Raw genomic sequence first — 24,594 nt, forward strand, 5'->3', positions numbered from 1 at the left:
AGACCCACTGTGAATCAGCATTCATGTCTGTTCTATTCCTACACTGCCTTTTACCGGACTGCTGATAAAGGGAATAGGAGCCCATTCATCAGTCATTTATAATTCATATATAGTTCTACCGTATCAACATTTTTTAAAGAATTGTTGGTCTGTTTTTGTCTTAATTAAATCACATTTTGTGTGTCTCCAGGCAGACCAGCTATGTAAAAAAAAGTTTATGATTGCTCACATAGTTTTCTAAATAAGATTTTGGTATCATGAGCACTTTGTGTTTATAGACATAGAGTATATTACTAACTTGACTGGAGGGAGAAATAGAATTAGAGCTTTAGTTACCAAGAAGGATTCAATATTTATTCAATATTTATAAATTGAATTTATTCTGCACCAACTGCCTTGGCTAACAAACCAGTCACGGGCGTCTCGGTCTCGACCGGAAAGCCCCCTGGGCCGCTGAAGACTAGAACTGGAGGGAAGCTAAGCTAACCCCCGGTTTACGTTTGTCGTGGCTGAGCAATAGGAAGAGCTCACGGGTAAAGTCTAAGCTAACGCAGGCTTACCTTTTCCGTGGCTGACCTCCACAGTCCAGGTGCAGTTGAGTGAGCTGGGATACATCTCAGGGTAGCCGGGGGACAGTATAGTGCCACCGGGACCTCGCACATCCCCGCCGCACAGCGCTGCCAGACAAACAGGGAGGGGAGTTATTTTTTTGTCCAGGCTTTTGCTGAAAACAGGGATGTTGGGTAAATTTGTAATATAGTATACATTTATCAATATTACTATAGAATTGTGCTTGCGTGACTAACCTTTGATTAACCTTTGTGAGAACATTAATGTCACCCATAGATAAAGGCTTGTGCAAAACTTTCATTTACTAAATGTCGATGTTGTTTCCTGTTATTCGCTGGCTTTATGTAAAAACATTGCTAAAAGTAAAAATGACCTGATGAACTGTCTAGAATAAGCATAGCTGTGGTTAAGAGTGTTAAAACAATTGCATATACTTGTTCTTGTTTTCTTCACATATGTTTCCTGTTTTCCATGTATGTTGTAGAGTAGAAAAAGGTCAGGCAAAGGGCAACCCGCCCCAGGTGTCACATTAAAACAGTCTCAGCATATGTGTAAACAATACGAAGGACGAGAAGTAGGACAGGGCGGGACGAGCAAGTATTCAGAGTTGTCTACTGACGGGTATAACATTTTTGTTTCATCTTCATCCGCTTATCCGTATCGGTTCGCGGGGGCAGCAGCTCCAGCAGGGGACCCCAAACTTCCCTTTCCCGAGCCACATTTGCCAGCTCTGACTGGGGATCCCGAGGCGTTCCCAGGCCAGTGTCGAAATATAATCTCTCCACCTGGTCCTGGGCCTACCCTGAGGTCTCCTCCTAGCTGGACGTGCCTGGAACACCTCCCTAGGGAGACATCCTGGGGGCATCCTTACCAGATGCCCGAACTACCTCAACTGGCTCCTTTCGACGCAAAGGAGCAGCGGCTCTACTCCGAGTTCCTCACGGATGGCTGAGCTTCTCACCCTATCCCTGAGGGAGAAGCCAGCCACCCTTCTGAGAAAACCCCTTTCAGCCGCTTGTACTCGCAATCTTGTTCATGACCCAGCCTTCATGACCATAGGTGAGTGTAGGAAGGAAAATGTACCTGTATATCGAGAGCTTTGCCTTCCGGCTCAGCTCTCTTTTCGTCACAACGGTGCGGTAAAGCGAATGCAATACCACCCCTGCTGCTCCGATTCTCCGGCCAATCTCCCGCTCCATTGTCCCCTCACTCGCGAACAAGTCCCCGAGATACTTGAACTCCTTAACTTGGGGTAAAGCCGCATTCCCTACCCGGAGAAGGCACTCCATCGGTTTCCTGCTGAGAACCATGGCCTCAGATTTAGAGGTGCTAATCCTTATCCCAACCGCTTCGCACTCGGTTGCGAACCGGTCCAGTGAGTGCTGAAGGTCACAGACCGTTGATGCCATCAGGACCACATCATCCGCAAAAAGCAGCGATGAGATCCCCAGGGCACCGAACTGCAACCCCTCCCCACCCCGACTATGCCTCGATATCCTGTCCATAAAAGTTACAAACAGGATTGGTGACAAAGCGCAGCCCTGGCGGAGGCCAACCCCCACCTGGAACGAGTCCGACTTACTACCGAGAACCTGAACACAGCTCTCACTTTGGACGTACAGGGATTGGATAGTCCTCAAAAGGGACCTCCTCACCCCATACTCCCTCAGCACCTCCCACAGTATCTCCCGGGGGACCCGGTCATATGCCTTCTCCAGATCCACAAAACACATGTAGACTGGATGGGCATATTCCCAGGCCCCCTCCAGGATCCTTGCAAGAGTAAAGAGATGGTCGGTTGTTCCGCGACCAGGACGGAATCCGCATTGTTCCTCTTCAATCTGAGGTTTGACTATCTGCCGAACCCTCCTTTCCAGTACCTTTGAGTAGACTTTCCCAGGGAGGCTGAGAAGTGTGATAACCCTGTAATTGGCACACACCCTCTGGTCCCCCTTTTTGAACAGGGGAACCACCACGCTGATCCGCCACTCCTTAGGCACTTTCCCCGACTTCCACGCAATGTTGAAGAGGCGTGTCATCCAAGACATCCCCTCCACACCCAAAGCTTTCAACATTTCGGGATGGATCTCGTTGTTTGACTACCTCAGTGACTTCTGCCATGGAGATTGACGATGCTTCCCCATCAGCCTCCAGCTCTGCCTCCACTAAAGAGGGTGTGTAAGTGGGATTTAGGAGTTCCTCAAAGTGTTCCTTCCATCGCCAAATTACCTCCTCAGTTGAGGTCAACAGTGTCCCATCCTTACTGTACACAGCTTGGATAGTTCCCTGTTTTCCCCTCCTGAGGTGGCGGACGGTTTTCCAGAAACACCTTGGTGGTGACCGAAAGTCCTTCTCCATGGCTTCCCCAAACTCCTCCCACACCCGCTGTTTTGCCTCTTTCACAGCAGAGGTCGCAGCCCTTCGGGTCTGTTGGTACACTGCAACCGTCTCCGGAGTCCTCCGGGATAACATATCCCGGAAGGCCTCCTTCTTCAGTTGGACAGCTTCCCTGACCACCGGTGTCCACCAGGGTGTTCGAGGGTTACCGCCCCTTGATGCACCTAAGACCTTTAGACCACAGCTCCCCGCCGCAGCTTCGGCAATAGAGGTTTTGAACATCGACCACTCAGGTTCAATGCCCCCAACCTCCACAGGGATGCCAGAAAAGCTCAGCCGGATGTGTGAGTTGAAGATCTTTCAGACAGGGGCCTCCTCCAGATGTTCCCAGTTCACCCGCACTACCCGTTTGGGTTTTTACGGTCTGTCCAGAGTCTTCCCCCACCCCCTGACCCAACTCACCACAAGATTGTGATTGGTTGACAGCTCCGCCACTCTCTTTACCCGAGTGTCCAAAACATGCGGTCTCAGATCCAATGACACAATCAAAAAATCAATCATGGACCTTCGGCCTAGGGTGCTCTGGTACCACGTACACTTATGAGCATCCTTATGTTCAAACATGGTGTTCGTTATAGATAATCCATGACTAGCACAGAACTCTAACAACAAACGACCACTCGAGTTCAGATCACGCCTCTCCAGGTGTCTCCATCATTGCCCACGTGTGCATTGAAGTCCCCCAGCAGAATTATGGAGTCCCCTACTGGAGCCCCATACAGGACTCCATTCAGGGTCTCCAAAAAGGCCAAGTACTCTGAACTGCTGTTCGGGGCATATGCACAAACAACAGTCAGAGATCCCCCCCCCACAACCCGTAGGCGTAGGGAGGTGACCCTCTCATCCACTGGGGTAAACTCCAACATAGCGGCACTCAGCCGGGGGCTTGTGAGTACCAGAGCTCTCTGACTAAACGCTTAAGACCAGTTCGCAGTTTCCAGTGTTTCATTGTCTTCTTTAGATATACGACTAATAGGTCAGAGCTGTACAATCTCTGACTAGTGATCTTGAACCTGACAAGGGAGATGCCATATGCCGTTCTGAGCCTCATACAGTGGGGCAGTGCTGCCGGGACCTCCGAGAACCAAGTAAGGGGGTTTAGTGCCTTGCTCTTGGGTACGATGGCAGTCATTTATCAAGAGTATGTCTCCATGTAAGAGTATGTCTCCATGTAAGAGTATGTCTCCATGTAAGAGTATGTCTTCATGTGAGAGTAGGTCTCCATGTAAGAGTATGTCTCCATGTAAGAGCAGGTCTCCATGTAAGAGCAGGTCTCCTTGTAAGGCAAGGCATGATGTTCGTCAGTTTGTTATATTTTGTCCGATGTGATCAACACATTTTTAAGGGAGACTGAGGCAGTGAAACCCCTCTTGTTATCTTCCTGGTCGTAACTTCCACTCATTCTGCTCAACAGGCACTTAGACTTATCTGTCTTAGACAGATGTACTGCTGTTCCAATAATTAAATGAGCACCTTCTCTACCAGTAAGCACTTAATGCAAAACCTTATCTTACAGGGAAATCTGGACAACTACATTGATCTTATTCTGTTTCTCACTCTCACTGCTCCCTGTCCCTCTCTTCCCATCTCTCTCTTTTGTTTCTCTCATTCTCACGCTGCCCTCTTCCTTGAAAAAGAAACGAGCTGGACGTGATGCAGAACTTTATCCTGCCCGGCCCTGCCCTCTATATCAAAGAGAAACTTTGGATATCAACACTCCAGCATTTCAGTGGGGCTTGGTAGTAGTTATATGTTTTCCTGTTTGTAGGATCTACATCATTCCACCTATCAGATCGCCAGCCCCCCCATTCAGCGACAAGCGGCAAAAGAGGTGGAATGACATGCTAGTGTGCAGGTGAATGGAGCCCGCGGATACCTAATCTGTGGAAGAGATCAGTTCCCATCACAGCAAATTGCCTCTGCGATTCGGCTGCTGAGACAGACTAATGGCCCGGCATTGAATTGCATTGTCTCAGTTTAGCTTACTCCCTGGAAAATAAAATAGATCTGTGAAATCAAAACACGGAGAGAGACGATCAAGCTAAAAGGCTTTGTCAGCCTCGTAGTCGCTGGGCTGGTTCTTCCGTCACGTGAACTGTCATTGGCTTGAGTAGCGACCACTTTTCTGCGTAAAATATCTCAGCACAAAAACACAATTTAATCTCACAGTGGTTTTGTCAATAGGCGGTTTGGCATCATGTGAGAGAATATTTAACAAATCAATGCCTGAAGGTAAAATACTGTAAATCTAGACCAAAGCTCTGCTCCTGGAGAACTAACAAACCATCTTGTATGTTTTCACTCCATATTTGTTCCTTCACTGATCCAGGAACACAGAGTTAGAACCAACAGGGGTATAGTTCTCCAGAAACAGGGTTGGAGATAAAACCTACAGGAGGTAGTTCTCCAGGAAATGAGTTGGAGATAAAACCTAGAGGGGGTAGTTCTCCAGAAACATGGTTGGAGAACCCTGATTTAGAGCTAAGCACAGAGGTTCCCAAAAGGGATTACCAGGGCCCCTGGTTACACATGAGAAGAAACTATAGGCTGAAAAATGCGCCAGAGATGGGTCCATTGGACAAGATCAAAATTCTACAAATCGAATCCCTGAAACATGGACACATCTGGTAGCCAGGCAGGTATCATTCTGACACGGCCTTGGTCAACAAACACAGACATCGGCAACACTTGGATGTCCCTGGGTGAAGTCCCTGGGTGAAGTCCCTGGGTGAAGTCCCTGGGTGAAGTCCCTGGGTGATGTCCCTGCCTTACGTATTTCAGCTGCTCAGAACAGTCATGAATTAATTTGAATCGGTGCGAGCTGACAAACTCCTTGGTGAGGTTGAACTCGTCCCTACCATCACATGTAGGCAGAGGGTGGCTCCACCAGTGGTTCTTCTCACAGACCAGTGGTTCCTCGTGGCTCAGCCTGTATCCCGGGTCACAGCCGAAAGACACGGTCGAACCGATTGTGAAGTCCTGACCATAACGCAAACCGTTGACCGGGAAGCCCGGGTCCTGACAGGAGTAGGTGTCCACCGTAACGCCTGAAAAATGTGAAATATTTATAAGGACACATTACAGGATCGAACAATAGAAGTGACTCACACAGAGAACACAAGGTATTATTCAGAGCATTAGAAACTATTCACTGGGCTAGGGATTTCTTCAGAAGAAATCCCCTAACCAGGAAAACAAGGCTATTAAACTTACTCTCGTAGAGGATTTTGAATCCACTGTTGGAACGGCTGTTGTCGGTGGTGAATAGCATGTACAGGTGGTGAGTGCTGCTGAACAGAAACTGGGGCACCTGGGTACCGTTGAACGAACCAACCAGAGGAGATAGCAGGTTGGGCCCGTCGTGGATCTCCAGGAAGTCATAGCCCAATTCTGTCTGAAACCTGGACCAATGAGAGGAGAGGAACAGCGGGGCAATGGTTTTGATTAAACTGCGGCACTGAAAATGACTTTCAAAGGAGGCTCTTTATAAATCTGCAGTAAAAAAAGCAATACAATTCCATTATGGGTGGATTCATTCAAGCAGAAATCCCTTCTCCGTTTCAACATTTGGAAATGCTAATAAAATAGTAATAAGTAAGCAATAAATAAGCAATATGATTCCATTATGAGGGCATTCATTCATGCAGAAATCCCAACTCCATATTCAACATTGTGAAAATACTAATAAAATAGAATAACGATATTGATAAAATGGACACGTACTTGTCAAAGGTGATCTTGATGGAGCGTCCGGGCTCGGTCTCGATGACCCACTCACAGCTAAGGGAGTCCTTGTAGTAGCCGGGCCAGCCTGGGGACAAGATCACCCCAGTTGGGGCGGAGAAGTGGCCCCCACAGGGGGCTATGTAAGGAGGGGATAGAGAAGAGAAGCAAAGGGGGAATGAGATCATGGGGAAAGTGGAAGGAAAAGGAGAGACATAAGAGGGAGAGATTCTAACTTTGTTGGTGTTAGTGCCTTTTGATATTGACCTGCTCCATTGTCCTAGTTTTAAAATGCCTCTCTTGCTAACCACACCTTTTCAAAAAGTGGAATGCAGAATACCGTTACAAGCCCAAGCTGATGCAGTTCCCTTTATTTGCCTAACCATATGAGTGATATCACCACAGCATCAGTTGCCCTAAGGAGCAGACTGAATGACAGGCAAGAAGTCAGATTGAAGGTGACGGGCTAACCTGCAGTCTTTTTTCCTGGCCGCAGTCCCTGAGCCTCCCTGCTTGGCAATGGGCCCCTGGGCCTTCTTGCATGTTAACCAGTCCCTGAGCCTCCCTGTGTGTCAATGGGACCTTGAGCCATCTTACATGTTAATGAGGCCCTGAGCCTACATGTGTGTCAATGGCTCCCTGAGACTCTCTCTGGGTCAATGGGTCCCTGAGCTTCCCTGCATGTTAATGGTTCACTGAGCCTACCCACATTTCCTTGAGCTCCCCAGAATGGCAATGGGTCCCTGAGCATCCCTAAATGTCCCTGGAACTTCCTGCCTAAGCACAGATCCAGGAACATCCCTATGTATCCCTAAGCCCTGATGTGGGTTCCTGACACAAACACACACAGTCCTCAGCAAAGCCACGCTAATCACCTTCACATTTGGGGATTGGTCCGCTCCACATCACCTTGCCGTTATCCAGCTTGCAAGTGATAGTCTCGGCACCTTGGGTCTTGATAAAGCCATCTTCACAGATCACGGAGATGGAGCTGCCCAGCTGGAAGTTGTCCCCGAAGCGCCTAGCGTTTATTGGGATGCCCGGGTCAGGACACTCATTGTGGCCAAACGCTGAAAGAAAATTAACAAATGTTGTGTTTTTTTGCCCGATCAAACAGGCCTCACCTGCTGACAGCCTGGCTTTGTCTTTTCATCTGATTTCTGGGCTCAACTGGTTACCTATGCCTAGTCAAAAGTGTTGTTGATGTAAGGCCTTACAAGAATTACTTCTTCAGAAAGTCTACTTTATTGCATTGCACAGGTTTACACACTGAAAGGTATTGAATCTTCGGTCTGCCTTTAGAGAAAGATGAGGAATATCTGAAAGACAGAGAAAGACATTCTTTGCAGAAAGACCTAAAGTAAGGCGTACTTCACTAGTGAAACAAGAATAGCTACAGTATACACCTTTCTGTCCAGTGGGGCTTTTAGAGAAAGAATATGAACAAATATTTAGAAAAGGCAAACTCTGTTTGCATGTCCTTTTCTCAGATTGAAGATCTACATTAATGTCAAGAGCATGAAAAACACAAACTTTCCCCTTCTCAAGGGCTTCCACTTACAGTATAGTGATAGTGACCTTCTAGCTACTTCAGCCAGAACTTCATAAAGCCTACAGTGGACACAAACCCTAGAGAAGCAAAATGTCCAGTAAATAAAACGGCCTTAAACTCTTCTCAAAGCCCAAGTCTGACTGACTGATGGATGCCTTGCGACAGAACACGCCTGCCAGTTAAACAGAACATTTGTCACAATGAATCCCCATTTAACAGTGCTCAATCATGTCACTGACAGTTCCTTACCAAAATAACACGTAGTCCGGGTGTCAGGCAGTTAGAAAGGCCAGCTCTAAAAGTCGTTCCTAATGATAAGGGCGTAATATTCACAAAGGACTCATGGCCTCTTTTTTTCCCTGTCTTTCTTCTGACAGAAGTGATGGATTGGTGTGACATTTCATGTCTCCTTCAGAAAGCAGCCATTATGAGACATTTTTGAAAAGCAAAACAGTGATGGGTGTGAGAGGGCAAATTCAGTTACGTGAAAGTTGTTTAAGACCTTAAGAGCATGGAAATGCCTCAGATGTGAAATATGAAGAAGCTTGGCCAAACATCCGAATCATCCAACCGAGACAACATACAAAATGTAATGGCTGTGTTTCAATAAACTGCCCACAAGTTGCCTGACAGTGATGCGCCATGGCTAGTAAAATATGACTATCGGCTTAATGCATTTAGATTTCTATTTCGACCCCAGGAAAAGCTGCTGCTTCCTGGGGAAGAGGCTAATGAGAAATCTATTCCATATTGTACAAAAATACTAAAACTAAACTCAGCCCAAATCAACTAACAATGACGAACTGAGATGAGAAGAGCAGACATGAGAAGAGCAGAGACGAGAAGAACAGACACGAGAACAGCAGAGAAGAGAAGAACAGACACAAGAAAAGCAGAGACAAGAAGACCAGACACGAGAACAGCAGAGAAGAGAAGAGCAGAGACGAGAAGAACAGACATGAGAAGAACAGACACGAGAAGAGCAGAGGCGAGAACAGCAGAGACGAGAAGGGCAGAGACGAGAAGTGCAGAGACAGAAGGTGGGCTGAAACCTACTGCTGTAGGTGATGTTGAACCCTCGTCCGGCCATGGAGTGGTCTGCTTGGAACTCAAGCCTCAGTATATTGGTGTTACTGGTGAGGTGGGAGGGCGACTCAGCCCCGGAAAAGCGCCCCAGAACGGTGGCGTCCAGCAGCTCGCCGTCCTTCACGGTGAGGAAGTCGTACGGAGCCTCCAGGTCAAAGTCGTTGAAGGCCAGATGGATTCGGCTGCCGGGCTCCGATAGGATCAGCCACACGCAGTTCATGTTGTTGCTGTAGCCTTCTGGGTAGTCCGGTGACAGGACGGTGCCCATCGGCGCCGTGAAGTTGGACATGCACGGGACTGTGGGGGAGAGGGATAGGACAAAGAGAAGAGACTTGAAATGGAGTGCTTAAGTACTATTTAAGCAGCAAAAGGTCGATCTGCGTGCCAACTGCACAGAAACGTTAGACAATTCTGACAGACTTGAAAATGAGGCACACGTTGCCTTGGAAGACAGTCTCTAGCTAACGATATCTGCAGGTTTACACAACAAAATAATCCAGTGTCTCTAGTCTTTATCGCTATGTCCCAGATAATGTAGCGTCCACTTATTAGAATTCAATCCTATTTGCGTAAACACATTTTATATATTTCAATGCAAAACAAGCAGCTAACCCTTAGTTAACACACACAATTGTAATACTGCTCCACTTTAGAGGATCACCTTTAGCATAGCAAGAAGTTTTAAAAAGTGGAGAGCCATGAAAACTTTTTTGTAGCATTTTTGCAAGAAGTCAGTATATACTCCATTAGACTTGAAGTGCAGACTTTAACTAGGTAACATGGTCAAAGGCCACATTACAGCCTATTTTCAATAGTAAGGGTCCTATAGGCTTCTAATGCGGTTGTGCACTACATGGTGAACGGTGTGTCACTTATTCGTTATCTTTGTATTTCTGTGTGGTTTCTCCTCAAACCTAACACATTCATGAAAATGAAAAGCTGATATATGTTCTTAATTAGCAAAAACATGACAAAGGAATAATGATGTTGTTATACAGAACTGACATCAACATTGTTTAGTACATTTTTTTGTATTATTTTTATAAACCTCTCAAATAAAACAATATAATAACACAAAAACACCTCGATAATTAGATGTTTTTAGATACTCATACTTACAGATGCACATGGGGATGTTGGCCGACCACTGGTTATTATTCTGACAGGATATGGTCCTCTCCCCAATGAGCTCAAACCCAAACTGGCATTCAAACCGCAGGGTGCCCCCATTCAAGAAACTGTCTCCCTCCCGGATGCCATATAGGGGGGTCCCAGGGTCCCCGCAGCTTTCCTTGTCAATCTCTGCAGAACACAACGACAACAGAAACAAAACCACAGCAGTCGTGACAATATGGCAGTTGACTGCCTAGTTGGTTTAATTGAATACCCCAGGGGCAAAAACATTGTGCGTGTGATCTGGTGTCAAACACGCGTGCTTGGCAGTTTACATATCGGATTCTACTCACACTACGAGGCATTTACAGTGTTACCAAAAGAGGTCGAAACAATAAACTGGCTGTATTCAGAACATACACAGTCAGTGCTGGCAACAATCAAAGAGTTGGTGTTCATTATCTCGTTCATTCAGTAAGGAAACACTTTGTTGTCTTCGGAGCAGAACACAGTCTCATTTGCCATTCTCTGCGTTGATGTTTAAGGAGATTAAGGCAGCGCTATTTTGGCGGTTTCTAAAAGTCTAAGCACACTTGATAAGACAGTGCCCACGTGAAACCCCAACTCGGCGCGTGCGTCTATGAAACTAAGCAGCAGCAGGCATGCCGAGCCTCTCCCGCTCTCAGATAGGAGGCCAGCCGGACATGAAACCGACCCAGGCACAGCCTGGCTATCCTGGGTCACCACACCCGGACGACAAACAGGTTGGCCTGACTGCTTCCTGGTGCGGTGTGGAGAGGAGAGGAGCAGTGGTACATCTTCTCAGACATCCACCGGCACGGCTGACTTGAACCCTGAACCCTGAACCTTGGTGCTTCCCTCTAAGTGGATTCTCAAACAGTGGGGGAAAGAGATTCTATTTGGGGCAGGATCAATGTACGGTCGGACCACGTTAGTGGTCAGGGTGGGTGGGCGGTAGTTGACTTCAGCCAGGGCGTAATGGAAGACTTGGCAAAAGCGTGATGTATTGCATTAATTTCAGTCATGACACACTCATTTATAGGAGGAGAACCACAATGCCTACTACCTTGTCAGCCTGGATCCCACTGTTAAATGCAGGGTGGGAGAGAGAGAAAGGGAGGGAGGTGGAGAGGGTGGAGGGAGGGAAGGAGAGGGAGGGAGGGAGAAGGAGGGAGGTGGAGAGGTTAGAGCGAGGAAAGGAGAGGGATGGAGGTGGAGAGGGTAGAGGGAGGGAGGGAGGGAGGGAGGGGGAGGGAGGGAGGGAGGGGGAGGGAGGAGGAGAGGGTAGAGGGAGGAAAGGAGAGGGAGGGAGGAGGAGAGGGAGGAAAGGAGAGGGAGGGAGGAGGAGAGGGTAGAGGGAGGGAGGGAGGGAGGGAGAGGGAGGGAGGAGGAGAGGGTAGAGGGAGGAAAGGAGAGGGAGGGAGGAGGAGAGGGAGGGAGGGATGCCTTGCCAGGGAATGTTTAGAGCATATTTACTGCTCTGTGTTTTACGAAAACTGAAAAGATGAAAAACAAATTGCTTTTGAGCAGCACACGTCTGTATAATGCCAGATGACAGAATATTAAACATTAAGATCAGCTATATCTTTAGGGAGTTGTTATATCCTACCTACCGTTTGGTACATATTCATAAGCCCAAAGCAAACTGTTTGCCCGTGGCCTAGTCAATGCCCCTTACATTTTCTTTAATACCATTACTGTCTCTAAAGGCACATTGTAAGATATTTCTAATCCCAGAGTTTTTTAAGTAATGTAATCATTCTGGAAAGGTGAGTTTCCTGGCATCTGAAACAGAAAATATAATTGATTGGATGGAAAAGGAGCCATGATAATTTGAGGCCGAACCTGAATTAGTACACCTTGAGTAAAACTGAACTAAATGATTGACTTACTTAACGAAACATGGCACCATATATTCTCACGTATGACAACCCAGGCACCCCCTACTCTGTTAATAAGTCCCTTTAGATAACAGATTCATTACTCATCTAAATGTCAAGATAATAAGCAATCTAAAATTGTTCACAATATGTAATACTTACCACAGGAAGTATTGTAGCTATGTCAAAGTACAGACCCAATGACAATGTGTACACTGGTGGTGAACTGCCCTCCTGTAGGTTTAACGCCAACCCTGTCATCCTGTCAACAGTCCCTGTGGCCCAGAGCATGGCCCCAAACCCAGATGTTTCCCATATACAGCACAGGACACTGTGTGTCTGCTGAATCGAAAGAAATTCAGCAATTCTTGTGGCTGTATTGGCTCTCCCAGGCTCCCATATCACCTACAGGTGTTGAGTCTGTTTCTATTCCCCCGAAACTAAGCACACTCCCTATTAAAATGGTAAAATACGGGATTAAGTCCTAATCATTTCAACAGGAAACCTCACCGGGTGTGTCTTCAACGGCATGCTATTCCCTGTGTTGCTGATACATCTGACCGAGTTCCCGTGGCGCAAAACTAGGGTGCATGTAGAAGGAGGGAATAGGACACAGATGGGACCACTGGCACATTTTGTCAAGAAAGATTCCAATTAAACATGTGCTATTGTTCACTCTTTTTGTTTTGCTCTGGCATCGCGCAATGATTCAATGTGGTTTAATCATGACTTATATTGCCTTTCTTTACAACTTCCTCCTGAAATTACTCCCGGCCATGATTACTGAACTCTACAGGGTGACAGCGCTTGCCTTAATGGCAATAATTAGCTGCATGTTTTAATTATGCTAATGTGAAACTCAGAAATGAGAGGCAGCTTTGTCTTGCGCCGTCACATTCTGGGGAAAATAATATCCTACCATATTTCTACCCAGGACCCACATCCTTAATTCATTGGCTTAGTTCTACCTTCCACTGAAATCTGTAATTTATTTTTCCTGCCTGCAGCTCATAAACTTACAGGCATCATACATGGTGCTGAAATGATGCACAACAAGGTAAATGTGATAAATAATGTCTTCGTTTGCTGTCCCATCTAAAGCACTAACTGATGATGTCTAGTGATTGTTTTCATCAGTGTATAATTTGTGGGCATTGGGGAAATATGTCAAACTCTAACCTATGTTAACTTACTTAATTGACAGCCAGACTAATAACCATGGTCTAGGCACCAACACGACATCCAAACTAGATCCAATTAAGTCGCTGGCTTGACAGAATTAGAAGAATATTAGAATGTTGCTTTTATGTGAAGCACCAGTGTCCTTGTTCCGGAGTCGTTTGTCACTCAAGGATATCAGGCATGATGGGTAACCTTAAATATGATACTGAGAGACCACTCGGAAGGTTTCACAGGCAAGGTCCTCCAACAATATGCAGCACTTTCAATCCCATAATGAGTTCTCAACTGTTTCCCAAATGACACCCTATTCAATACAATATACAGCACACTTCTACAAACTGGAACCTTCCTACCCAATAAGAGCCAGTGCACTAAATGGAGAATAGGATCAAACTTGACCCTTTCCTCACCCCATCCAAGCCCACATCCCATCACAGGCTTTAATGCTCTCAATTGTCCTGTTCCGGTCACCAATGGTGTGAAAAATGACCTTCACAGGGAAATGGTCATATAAAACATATTATTAGACCTTTCTGAAGTAAAATGTGCTCCCATTGTGTAAAATCCTTAATAGGGGATGGATTGACTTGAAACAGGATGAGGTGGGGTGGGGTGGGGGCTCATCAGAAACAGAGAAGTAGCCACAGGGAAAACGAAAATCAAAACGCTGAAATGAGTACCAGAGATGAGTGCACATTAGAATGCAAGCACGTAGTCGGAGGGGAGTCACAACAGCTCACTCATAAAGTAATTAACATTGCTATGCAAAGGAAAGAGTCAGTTCAAGTTGAAGACACACTCTGAATTTCAGATTTCAATAGTTTTACTTTTAAAATTGTTCAGGAGCACACTGTACATGTCGTCGGTAGAACAATGACGATAACATACAGCATGTTCTCAAAGTGCTTGAATGAGACCAAACAAGGTTGAAAAGCCCCTATACACTGTGCACAGATCACGGTGTCAGAACATTACATTTAATTCATAAAACTTGTTAAATGTTTGATTGAAAAGGGAAAATCGATACCTTATAGTGACCATTAAATCTGCTGCTTAAACACATCCGACAACTTTGTCATCTCATTTGCTTGATTATTGTCTCTATAGGGAGGGCTTTGCACTTCCACAGTGATGAGTCCCATTTGGTTTAGCAATTTCCACTAGCCTCTCTTAGGTGGATGGCTTGTTCCCGCTGTGACACAGTATTTTCTTCAATAGCCTGCAGCACTCCAAATGACTAATTTCTCCAGAAGTCTTTAGCGGAAATAGCGAGCAGCTAGCACACACAGGCTTCGAAAAACAATTGGATCATCCTAGAGAAAACCCAGAAGAGGGAAACATATTCTCTCTGCAGTGCTGAGAGAATGTGTGTTTTTCCATGTGTAGCAGAATGATTTGAAACCAGTGACCACTGAAACCATTTCACAAAGGGAGTAAGATAATGTGAGGGAGAATGAAAGGGGTGAGTAGAAGGGGTTGAGAGAGAATGGCGGAGATGAATAGAACGCCAGAGAGAGAGATAACAAGAGAGATAAAGAAACAGAAAACAGGCAGAAAGAGAGGGAGAGATAAAGAGAGAATGAGTTCCCCTTCAAAATAAATACATTTAACAGTATGTATCCAGTGGGATCCAGTAGAAGAGATTACACCGAGAATGAGTTTGGAAATGCTGACAGCAGGGACCAGAAACACCTCAGATGAAAATCTGTCCTTTATTTCACCTCAGATCAGAAAAAAAAAAAAAAAATCACAGAGAAACAGGTAATTAACGCAAAATGGCGCGTTGCGTGAAAATGAACACATCACATGATTTGCGTTGCTGGGGCACTTATTTTTCTTAGCAACATGTTAAAAATACAAAGAATTAAAAGAAGAACGCATTAGAGCTGCAGTAAAACCAAAGCTTGGATTATAATTTAACCTAATGTGTTTTCAAATCTATTTGTCACCCTAAATGTCTCTCTCCTGCTTCCTCAGTCAGCGGTTTAGCTGCAATAAGTATGAATGGACATGAGGGGTTAATTTCCATGCAACAGTGACAGGATCAAAAAGCATGAAATCAGCTGCTAAGTGAGCACTTTTATTCTTCATTAGGGAAGGCCATTTAGCATGATGTATAAAAGTGTCACAGAGCAAGAAACGATGACGAAATCATCTGGTTTCAGATCAGTATTTTACCGGTACTGAGGTTTCTTATAAGGCTGCCTGGGACTGGACACACTTCAGCAGCTGTTGCTCTGGATATTAAATACGGGGAAGGCCGACTAGTTTCGTTCTCATGTACTAAGAAAATTGATATTTAGTCGCCCAAAGTCTCTCAAATGACCTGTGATAAGGAAAGCGTTACAGCCATAAATAGTAAATAGTGAGGTCTGTTAAAATAAAAATAAAAACACAATCTAATTTCAACCATAATTGCTTTCCCAACCTGGTTTCTCTCTTTTTCTGCCTTAGAGATATTACAGTAATCCCTTCATTCTTTTCTCCATATGTGTTTGCACTCAGAGGTACTTACTGTCTCTCTCCTTCTCTCACTCTCTTTTCTTTTTCTATCATTTTGTACCACTCGTCTTCATCCCCCTCTCTCACACTCCCTCCCTCCCTTCCTCCCCTCTTTCTTTTCAATATATCTTTCCTGCCGCTCTGTCTTTCCACCTTTCTCTCTCTCTTTCTCTCGGTCCCCCCTTTCTTGCTCCACCCACCTCTCTCTTTTCTACCTAACTGGCTTTCTTTCATTAGGGTGGATTGCACTCTGTTTATCACTCCGACATTAATTTATTACAAAGCCCCGAGCTTGAGGGGGATAATCAAAGATGTGGATATTCTGGGGAAATGCTAGCTTATTTCCATTGGATGCGGCGGTGAGACGAAATTTCCTTTCTGTTTCGGTTTCTCCGCAGTAAATATTACTAAGCTGATTTGTGTGACAACACCCACCAAGGGGCTGAAGATGTTCACAAGGTGACAAACTCTCCATTTTGTAAAAGGTTACTGGTCACCAGGCTCCATGACCTTTGACACAAGGACAAGTCATTCATAGCGATGGAGAAGGAGAGAGGAACAAGGAAGTGAATCAGCCATTTGACAGATTGGTACAACTGTCTTTGGTCAGCTGCCACTCTGACCGTTTGTCTGACTGTCTAACCCTGTATGGACATACTCCATGTCAATGCCTCTAATCCTCATCCCATCTCCTGAATGTACAGACAGTCTCCATGACACTGCCTCTAACCTTCATCTCCCGAATGTACGGAGAGTCTCCATGACACTGCTTCTAACCCTCATCCTCTGAATGTACTGACAGTCTCCATGACACTGCCTTTAACCCTCATCCCCCGAATGTATGGACAGTCTCCATGACACTGCCTCTAACCCTCATCCTCTGAATGTACGGACAGTCTCCATGAAACTGCCTCTAACCCTCATCCTCTGAATGTACGGACAGTCTCCATGACACTGCCTCTAACCCTCATCCTCTGAATGTACGGACAGTCTCCATGACACTGCCTCTAACCCTCATCCTCTGAATGTACGGACAGTCTCCATGACACTGCCTCTAATCCTCATCCCATCTCCTGAATGTACAGACAGTCTCCATGACACTGCCTCTAACCTTCATCTCCCGAATGTACGGAGAGTCTCCATGACACTGCTTCTAACCCTCATCCTCTGAATGTACTGACAGTCTCCATGACACTGCCTCTAACCCTCATCCCCCGAATGTACGGACAGTCTCCATGACACTGCCTCTAACCCTCATCCTCTGAATGTACGGACAGTCTCCATGACACTGCCTCTAACCCTCATCCTCTGAATGTATGGACAGTCTCCATGACACTGCCTCTAACCCTCATCCTCTGAATGTACGGACAGTCTCCATGACACTGCCTCTAATCCTCATCCCCTGAATGTACGGACAGTCTCCATGACACTGCCTTTAACCCTCATCGCCTGAATGTACGGACAGTCTCCATGACACTGCCTTTAACCCTCATCGCCTGAATGTACGGACAGTCTCCATGACACTGCCTTTAACCCTCATCCTCTGAATGTACGGACAGTCTCCATGACACTGCCTTTAACCCTCATCGCCTGAATGTACGGACAGTCTCCATGACACTGCCTCTAACCCTCATCCCCTGAATGTACGGACAGTCTCCATGACACTGCCTCTAATCCTCATCCCATCTCCTGAATGTACAGACAGTCTCCATGACACTGCCTCTAACCTTCATCCTCTGAATGTACGGACAGTCTCCATGACACTGCCTCTAACCCTCATCCCCTGAATGTACGGACAGTCTCCATGACACTGCATCAGATGAATCCAACTAACATGGACAACACAACACAATACACATTCATAGTGGACTGTCTGCTGAATGCATTCCAAGAATACACACACACACACACATTCAAACTATGGAGTATGGATGGAAGGAGATGGACACAACATACCTTTATAGTTGATCTTGAATCCAATGGAGCCCACACTCTCGTCTGACTGGAGGTGAAGCCACATCTGATGGGTCATGCTGACGATGAGGTCAGGGACGAAGCTACCAGAAAGACTGAGAGGAGGTCAACATTACATGGTCAGCATGACACACACACACTGCACTATCACACTGACTACAACACACTGATGCTATGATATTCTGTAACATTGACAGCACTAATGTCATAACATATCGCTGCGCTGAAAACAAGAACACACCAATGTTATTATATACTGTAACACTGATACCGTGATATGAACACACACAGCAGGTCACTGCTGTTAAATATATCCATATGCGTACAGAACTGTGATCTAGTAAAATGCTGAGCCACTCACACTTGCAGTATCGTCTTGGGGTCACCCACTTCTCCTCCATCACCGATTGTCAAAGTGTCGTAGGCAATCTCCAGGTCAAACTCTTCAAAGTTAATCTGAATTACCTGTCAGTGCCAAGACGAAATGAGGCATAATGGTTAGCCGCGTGTCCAATGGCCTGAATTAAAGTTTATGGCTTTCTCATAATTGAATTCCACTGGCCCAGGTAATACAGGAAAGAAATGTAAAAAAAAAAAAAATTACACAAAAAGCTTTAAAATAACTGAAATGCCGTGAAACTGTCCCATTATCAAGAGCTTAAAATTAGAACATGAATATTGCTGACATCTTTTTTGATCATGTCTCATTTGGGATTTATATACCACTGTACATTTCTTGAAGAAAATCCCAGCAAAATGATCATCATTTGTGGCAGGAAGTGACACACATATTTCACACATATTTTAGAAGTGTTTGGCATCACAAAAGAAAGACTGGTGGCATGTGTTTATAAGACATAAGCATATATTTTATATTAAAGATGTAGATAATTACTAAACTATCCCTTTAAGAACCTCATTGTTCATTCGTCTAGTTATCAAAATCATGACACTAATCTGAGATGAAAGGACAGAAACTGAACATCCTGTTAAATAAAAATAAATTAAAAGAGGTGTATAATTAGGGTTGCTTCAGAAAGGACTGCTGACAGCCTTCCTCCCTCTTTCTCCAATTTCCTCTCATTCATTCCCTCTCTCTCTCCTTGAGGAGTAAGTCAGGCTTTAATTCTCTAGTTTTCTCCTACAGTCCCAGTGGGTCCATATGGCAAAACAGAAGAGAAATAACTTCACGTTCACTAATTACACTAATTAAATTGTGAACCATCAACAGATTAATACAAATCTTGTTGTTTCTTAGAGGGCCACTGACAAGCACCTCCACAAAAAAGTGAATGGTTATATAGAGAGTCTCACAGGTGATGCTATAGTATATGCCAAGCACATATGCGTGTTATTCACTGTTTGCCAGCGTTAGAAAAGGAAATAAAAAAATGTATGAATCTAACGTAATTTATTTGGCGGAAACCAATACCATCAGGAAATTGTGAATCCAAATCACCTACTGATAGCTCTAAAGAAGGTAAACAAACTGGCAAAACAAACAGATGTTTTTATTGATTAGCATCCGGGAAAATGTGCATCGAATTCTGTCCTGAACACATCATCATATGTTCTGAAAACCATCGGGAAGAGAAACACAAGAATCCAGATAATGCTTGCTTCATTTCAGCCAAAAATTATTTCATAGTTATTTAGCTAACATGCTGTATTAATACATCATGGTATTACTAAACCAAAGACCCCACCCCCACCCGAACTATAATGTTATATAGTCAATGTTTGCTTTCAAATAGCTTGACCAACTTCAAAAGAAAAAAATATAATATTGCACGTTTCATTCATGCCTAGACTGTATCACTAGTGATTAAGCGAGTGTTTCGTTAGCCAGGTTTAAGATATTTACTAGTTAAGCCAGTACTTCTTTAGCCATGACTATACGTTCATCAAAGCAGCTAGTTTCTAATCATAACATTAAAAGTTTATGCACCTTTAATGAAATAGTTCTGTTACAAAGAGGTAGGGGCATTTTAAATGTCTCATATTTTGGATGTTTTTTTTTGGGAAGGTCATTCCATTGAGAGTGGTCAGAAGCCCTCTGCAATTGTTGCATAATCAACATTATGAGATAAAAAACACACTTCATGGCCACTGTAGTACAAAATGGTTCTGCCATGGGTAGTGATCTAAAACCTGGCAATAACATGGTGACTGTTCTAAAACATACCAATGACATGGTGACTGTTCTAAAACCTGGCAATAACATGGTGACTGTCCTAAAACCTAGAAATAATATTGTGACTGTTCTAAAACCTGGAATTAACATGTTGACTGTTCTAAAACCTGGCAATAACACAGTGACTGTTCTAAAACCTAGAAATAATATTGTGACTGTTCTAAAACCTGGCATTAACATGGTGACTGTTCTAAATCCTGGCATTAACATGGTGACTGTTCTAAAACCTGGCAATAACACGGTGACTGTTCTAAAACCTAGAAATAATATTGTGACTGTTCTAAAACCTGGCATTAACATGGTGACTGTTCTAAATCCTGGCATTAACATGGTGACTGTTCTAAAACCTGGCAATAACATGGTGACTGTTCTAAATCCTGGCATTAACATGGTGACTGTTCTAAAACCTGGCAATAACATGGTGACTGTTCTAAATCCTGGCATTAACATGGTGACTGTTCTAAAACCTGGCAATAACATGGTGACTGTTCTAAATCCTGGCATTAACACAGTGACTGTTCTAAAACCTAGAAATAATATTGTGACTGTTCTAAAACCTGGAATTAACATGGTGACTGTTCTAAATCCTGGCATTAACATGGTGACTGTTCTAAAACCTGGCAATAACATGGTGACTGTTCTAAATCCTGGCATTAACATGGTGACTGTTCTAAAACCTGCATATAAAGGAATTAGGACTTTGGTCTTGATTAATAATAAGAAGCAGACAGCCAGACAGTCTGTGTTGAGGTGGAGGGAGGATACAGCAGGGACTAATGTCCCAGTCCTGATTATTAACCCATTAAAAGTGACATGGAAACAGCTAGGGACCGGTTGTTATGGTAACAAGCCTTTCTCGCTGTCAGAGAGCAAATTCAGCAGGTGTTCTCCTGTTCTTTCGTCCGGATAGAGCCTCATCACCATGTTGATGGGTGCCCAGCATTTTTCAGCACAGGTTAGTCAAGCTACAATCTTAAATGGCCATTACAAAACATGCGTTTTTAAAAAGGTCACCTTTGGGTGTCAATGTCAACATTCATATGGTCTGTGTGTGTGTGTGCGTGTGTGTGTGTGTGAGATCATAAAGATTTGTTTCTGAGTGCAATGCCCATGTTGTTTTATTAACAACAGGGACTGAGTGACACTGTTGCATGTAGAATGGCGAAGCAATGAGCCCAATAAACCCATCATATCTCAGTCTTATGACCATGAACATTAGTAACCCTGTGAGGAATTCCACTGCTTGGAGAAGGATGTGTTCGCTCACTCGCAGAGAGACAGATTTGTCTCCACGGAGTCACCTGAAACAGCTTGAATAGGCCTTTATGTGAAAACCTGCAATGAAACACTTTATCTGCTATCCCCAGAGTCAAATTAACTTGTGGATGCCATCTTTATCTCTGTGTCCAGTATGAAGGAAGTTAAGAGATTGTTTTGCGAGCCAGTGCTATCTCACTGTAGAACAATGACTGGACATTTTACAGGAACAGTTAGCAGTTAGCTGTTTTTTCCCATACATTTCCAGTGATTGCACACAAAAAAACCACACAAAAAAAACACTAGTTGCAAACTTTCGCCATAAACTGAACTGAAAAGGATGACCACAAGTTCAACACGCTCCGGGGAAGAAGATAATGGCTTCATTGCCAAAACCCTGAACTATCCCAACCCTCAGAAGCCTCCGAGCAGCCCTTCAAACCCACTAATGCGGTCTGGGGCCCTGTCATCAGGAAGGCCACTCTCAACGGAGACAAAGCCCTTTTACATATTGTTAAGTCTCCTCCCGATGGTGGTGCAAAATGTCCGTTGCCTGTCAGAGGAAGATATCGAAAGACGTTTCCATCGCGTTACAATTTTCACAGCTTGTGCTTCTGTAGTTATTACAAACAGTTAGCACATAGCTTTTCGCACCGACTCGCTAATCACCACTTCCTGACGTGTAGCGCACAACCAATGACGATCAAGGGGCCCTAGCTGACCTTGCGTCAGTTTTACTTAGGAGGAAAATGTGTGGTCAGGGCCACTCTAAGCGCTTCCTGAACTCACACCAAAACAAGGATTAACATCACACAGACACACAGGTCTCAGGTGTTGAGGAACAATGGCGTGTTAGGGTTGTGTTGGAGAGTTTCTTAAGATGGTTCACGCATAGATGGGAACACACACATACAACCCCAGACCAAGTGCTACATCCATGGGGGGGGGGGGGGGGGGGGCAGTCAGATTGTCATCCAGTCCCTGTGACAAGGCACCCAGATCCTCTACACTCAAACACACACACGCATGCATGTACACGCGCACACACACACACACACACACACACACTCCCCCATGGATTAGCCCCGGTCCACTCAGATGGAGAGTCTGATTCTCTCCGTCTCCCATTTTCCCAGCAGAGATTGCCTGTTGTTGTCATGTTACAATGCCCAGGCAGGCAGAAGCGTGCGTGTGCGCGTGTGCGCGCGTGCGCATCAAGCGTGTTTCTGTTCCAGCTCATCGTATCACAGGCACAAGCTACGTCCGCTGTCGTGTTTGCTTTGTATTTCTGCAGTGTCAGCTGAGCACCATCTACAGCAGGGTCTGGATGGAGGTCTATCAAATGGGCGAAACTGATCAATCCCAACGCCCTTTAGTTGGTGACAAAGTCCAGATTGCTGCAGAGATTGGGTGCAGAGCATTCAGAAAAAGGCGTTTGGAGGTTTTGTACGCACTGGGTCCACTTGTAGCCAATGAAAACCCTTGAAAACCCTACAACCCCATGTACACAGGGGGTCTGTACCTGCGCAGTCATTGAGTGATTCAAAATGATTCTTCTGATTTCATCAGAAACACTAAGTCCGTTTTATTTGCAGGATTAAGAGGAAAAAGTTGTTTTTTAAAAGGAATAAGTCAGACTTTGATCCGATGAAGTGATAAGAATATTTACATGATCACAATCTGCCTTGGCACATGGATGGCTTGGCAGTGTTTTCATCTGAACATTCAGGATCAAATTTTAACTTCAAACACATCAAAATGTGTCAGCGTGTGCATTTCGACTCGTCAAATGAGACCATAATGTTGAAGAAAAATCCTCTTTTTTGAAATCTTTTATTCAACTTTCCTACAAGCCACAGGCACTTTCGGAGCACTGATCGGCCAATCACAAGCCAGAGATGAGAATGAGAGAAACACGTCATCTTAGCCTTGGAACAATTTCAGAAGAGAGTGAATTCCTCTGCGTGTGCTGACGGGGGACGGTGCGTGTTCAAAGATGTTATCACGCCTTATGGATCATGTAAAGCTGGTTTTGGGGGTAGTGTGCTGATCGGATTACTTCGGCTTACTGAGCTATACATTAAACAACGTATCTTCCAGGCTGTTCAGAACAAAGTTTGTCATTATCTCTGGTCCTCTAACTCGACAATCCTTCCACCATCCTGTAACCCCTATCACTGCGAACACGTGAATTCACTAAGTCCTTTGAGACTTTCTCTTCTAATTGGAAATCGTGACCATGGTGGATGTGGCAATTTGTAAACAGTCAAAGTCAAATCCTTCCTCTCTAAAGTGTTGGTTATCGTAATGGAAACGTTACGTAACATACTTTCACCTTACCTGCTTCCTCTAAGGTTAGTATTCCAACAAACCATCAATCTTTGGGGAGAGACCAATGAGGCGATATAAAGGGATTGGATTTGTGCTTCATGGAGCATTTCGTGCAGGTGGAGGCATTTCCTACATGTGGAACCTAGATAACATTACTTACTGATACAAATCTGCATTAACTACTCCAAAATGGCTGGCTAATAGCTACTCCGATGATAGAGGGAAAGTGAAGAAGTGCACATGTTGACATGAAAGATGGCTAACTGCCCTCCTCTTCAAAGTGTACACTTGTCCACCTCACAGACTTGTTTTTGTCGTGGCATTGCCTACATCAGATCTGGGCTTTTCAATTGGTGGAGAGTAGTGAACGGGTGCAAAATTCTGAAGAAAGGAGAGGTAATAGTGAGTTCTCTGACATAACCTCTGACACGTGTACTTGCACAGGTAACACATTGATTTGCAACACCCGTTCTCTCTATTATATCATTATTTAACTTTGGGTATTGTGTTAGCAGCAGAAAAATTTGAAAACTCAAAATCCCAAAATGTGCGGTTTAAATGTATATGTTTTATACAAAGGTTTCGTATAAACACTTAAAATCTATTTCCCCGAAAACATCAATGTCAGAGATTTGGTTTTCTTGGAAAGCTGTGAGTGTTATATAATATGACACATTGTGTGCAATACTACCTATTTATTTCTGCATTTACAAGTTGTGTATTATCAACTGATTTCAGCTATGGACTTGGACTAAATTACTTGCTTTATAATGTTGGCAGATATTGATAGCAAATCTGAAACAACGCACAGA

The 24,594-nt window shown here is 44.6% G+C and overlaps 1 protein-coding gene across 5 annotated transcripts in view; it reads right to left on the reverse strand.

The window, feature by feature from the left end:
* Positions 1-24,594, reverse strand: part of csmd3b (CUB and Sushi multiple domains 3b) — a 418,091-nt gene that overhangs the window by 171,551 nt on the left and 221,946 nt on the right. For all 5 annotated transcript variants that reach the window (XM_034294760.1, XM_034294758.1, XM_034294759.1 and 2 more), the window contains 9 exons: positions 18,362-18,465; positions 17,983-18,095; positions 10,448-10,630; positions 9,299-9,625; positions 7,566-7,760; positions 6,691-6,829; positions 6,181-6,368; positions 5,826-6,014; positions 561-677 (listed from right to left, as the gene is read on the reverse strand). In XM_034294760.1, coding sequence (XP_034150651.1) covers positions 561-677; positions 5,826-6,014; positions 6,181-6,368; positions 6,691-6,829; positions 7,566-7,760; positions 9,299-9,625; positions 10,448-10,630; positions 17,983-18,095; positions 18,362-18,465 — 1,555 coding nt within the window. The remainder of the gene's footprint in view (positions 1-560; positions 678-5,825; positions 6,015-6,180; positions 6,369-6,690; positions 6,830-7,565; positions 7,761-9,298; positions 9,626-10,447; positions 10,631-17,982; positions 18,096-18,361; positions 18,466-24,594) is intronic.

Source organism: Esox lucius, chromosome 10, assembly GCF_011004845.1.
Source record: "Esox lucius isolate fEsoLuc1 chromosome 10, fEsoLuc1.pri, whole genome shotgun sequence".
Taxonomy (NCBI): domain Eukaryota; kingdom Metazoa; phylum Chordata; class Actinopteri; order Esociformes; family Esocidae; genus Esox; species Esox lucius.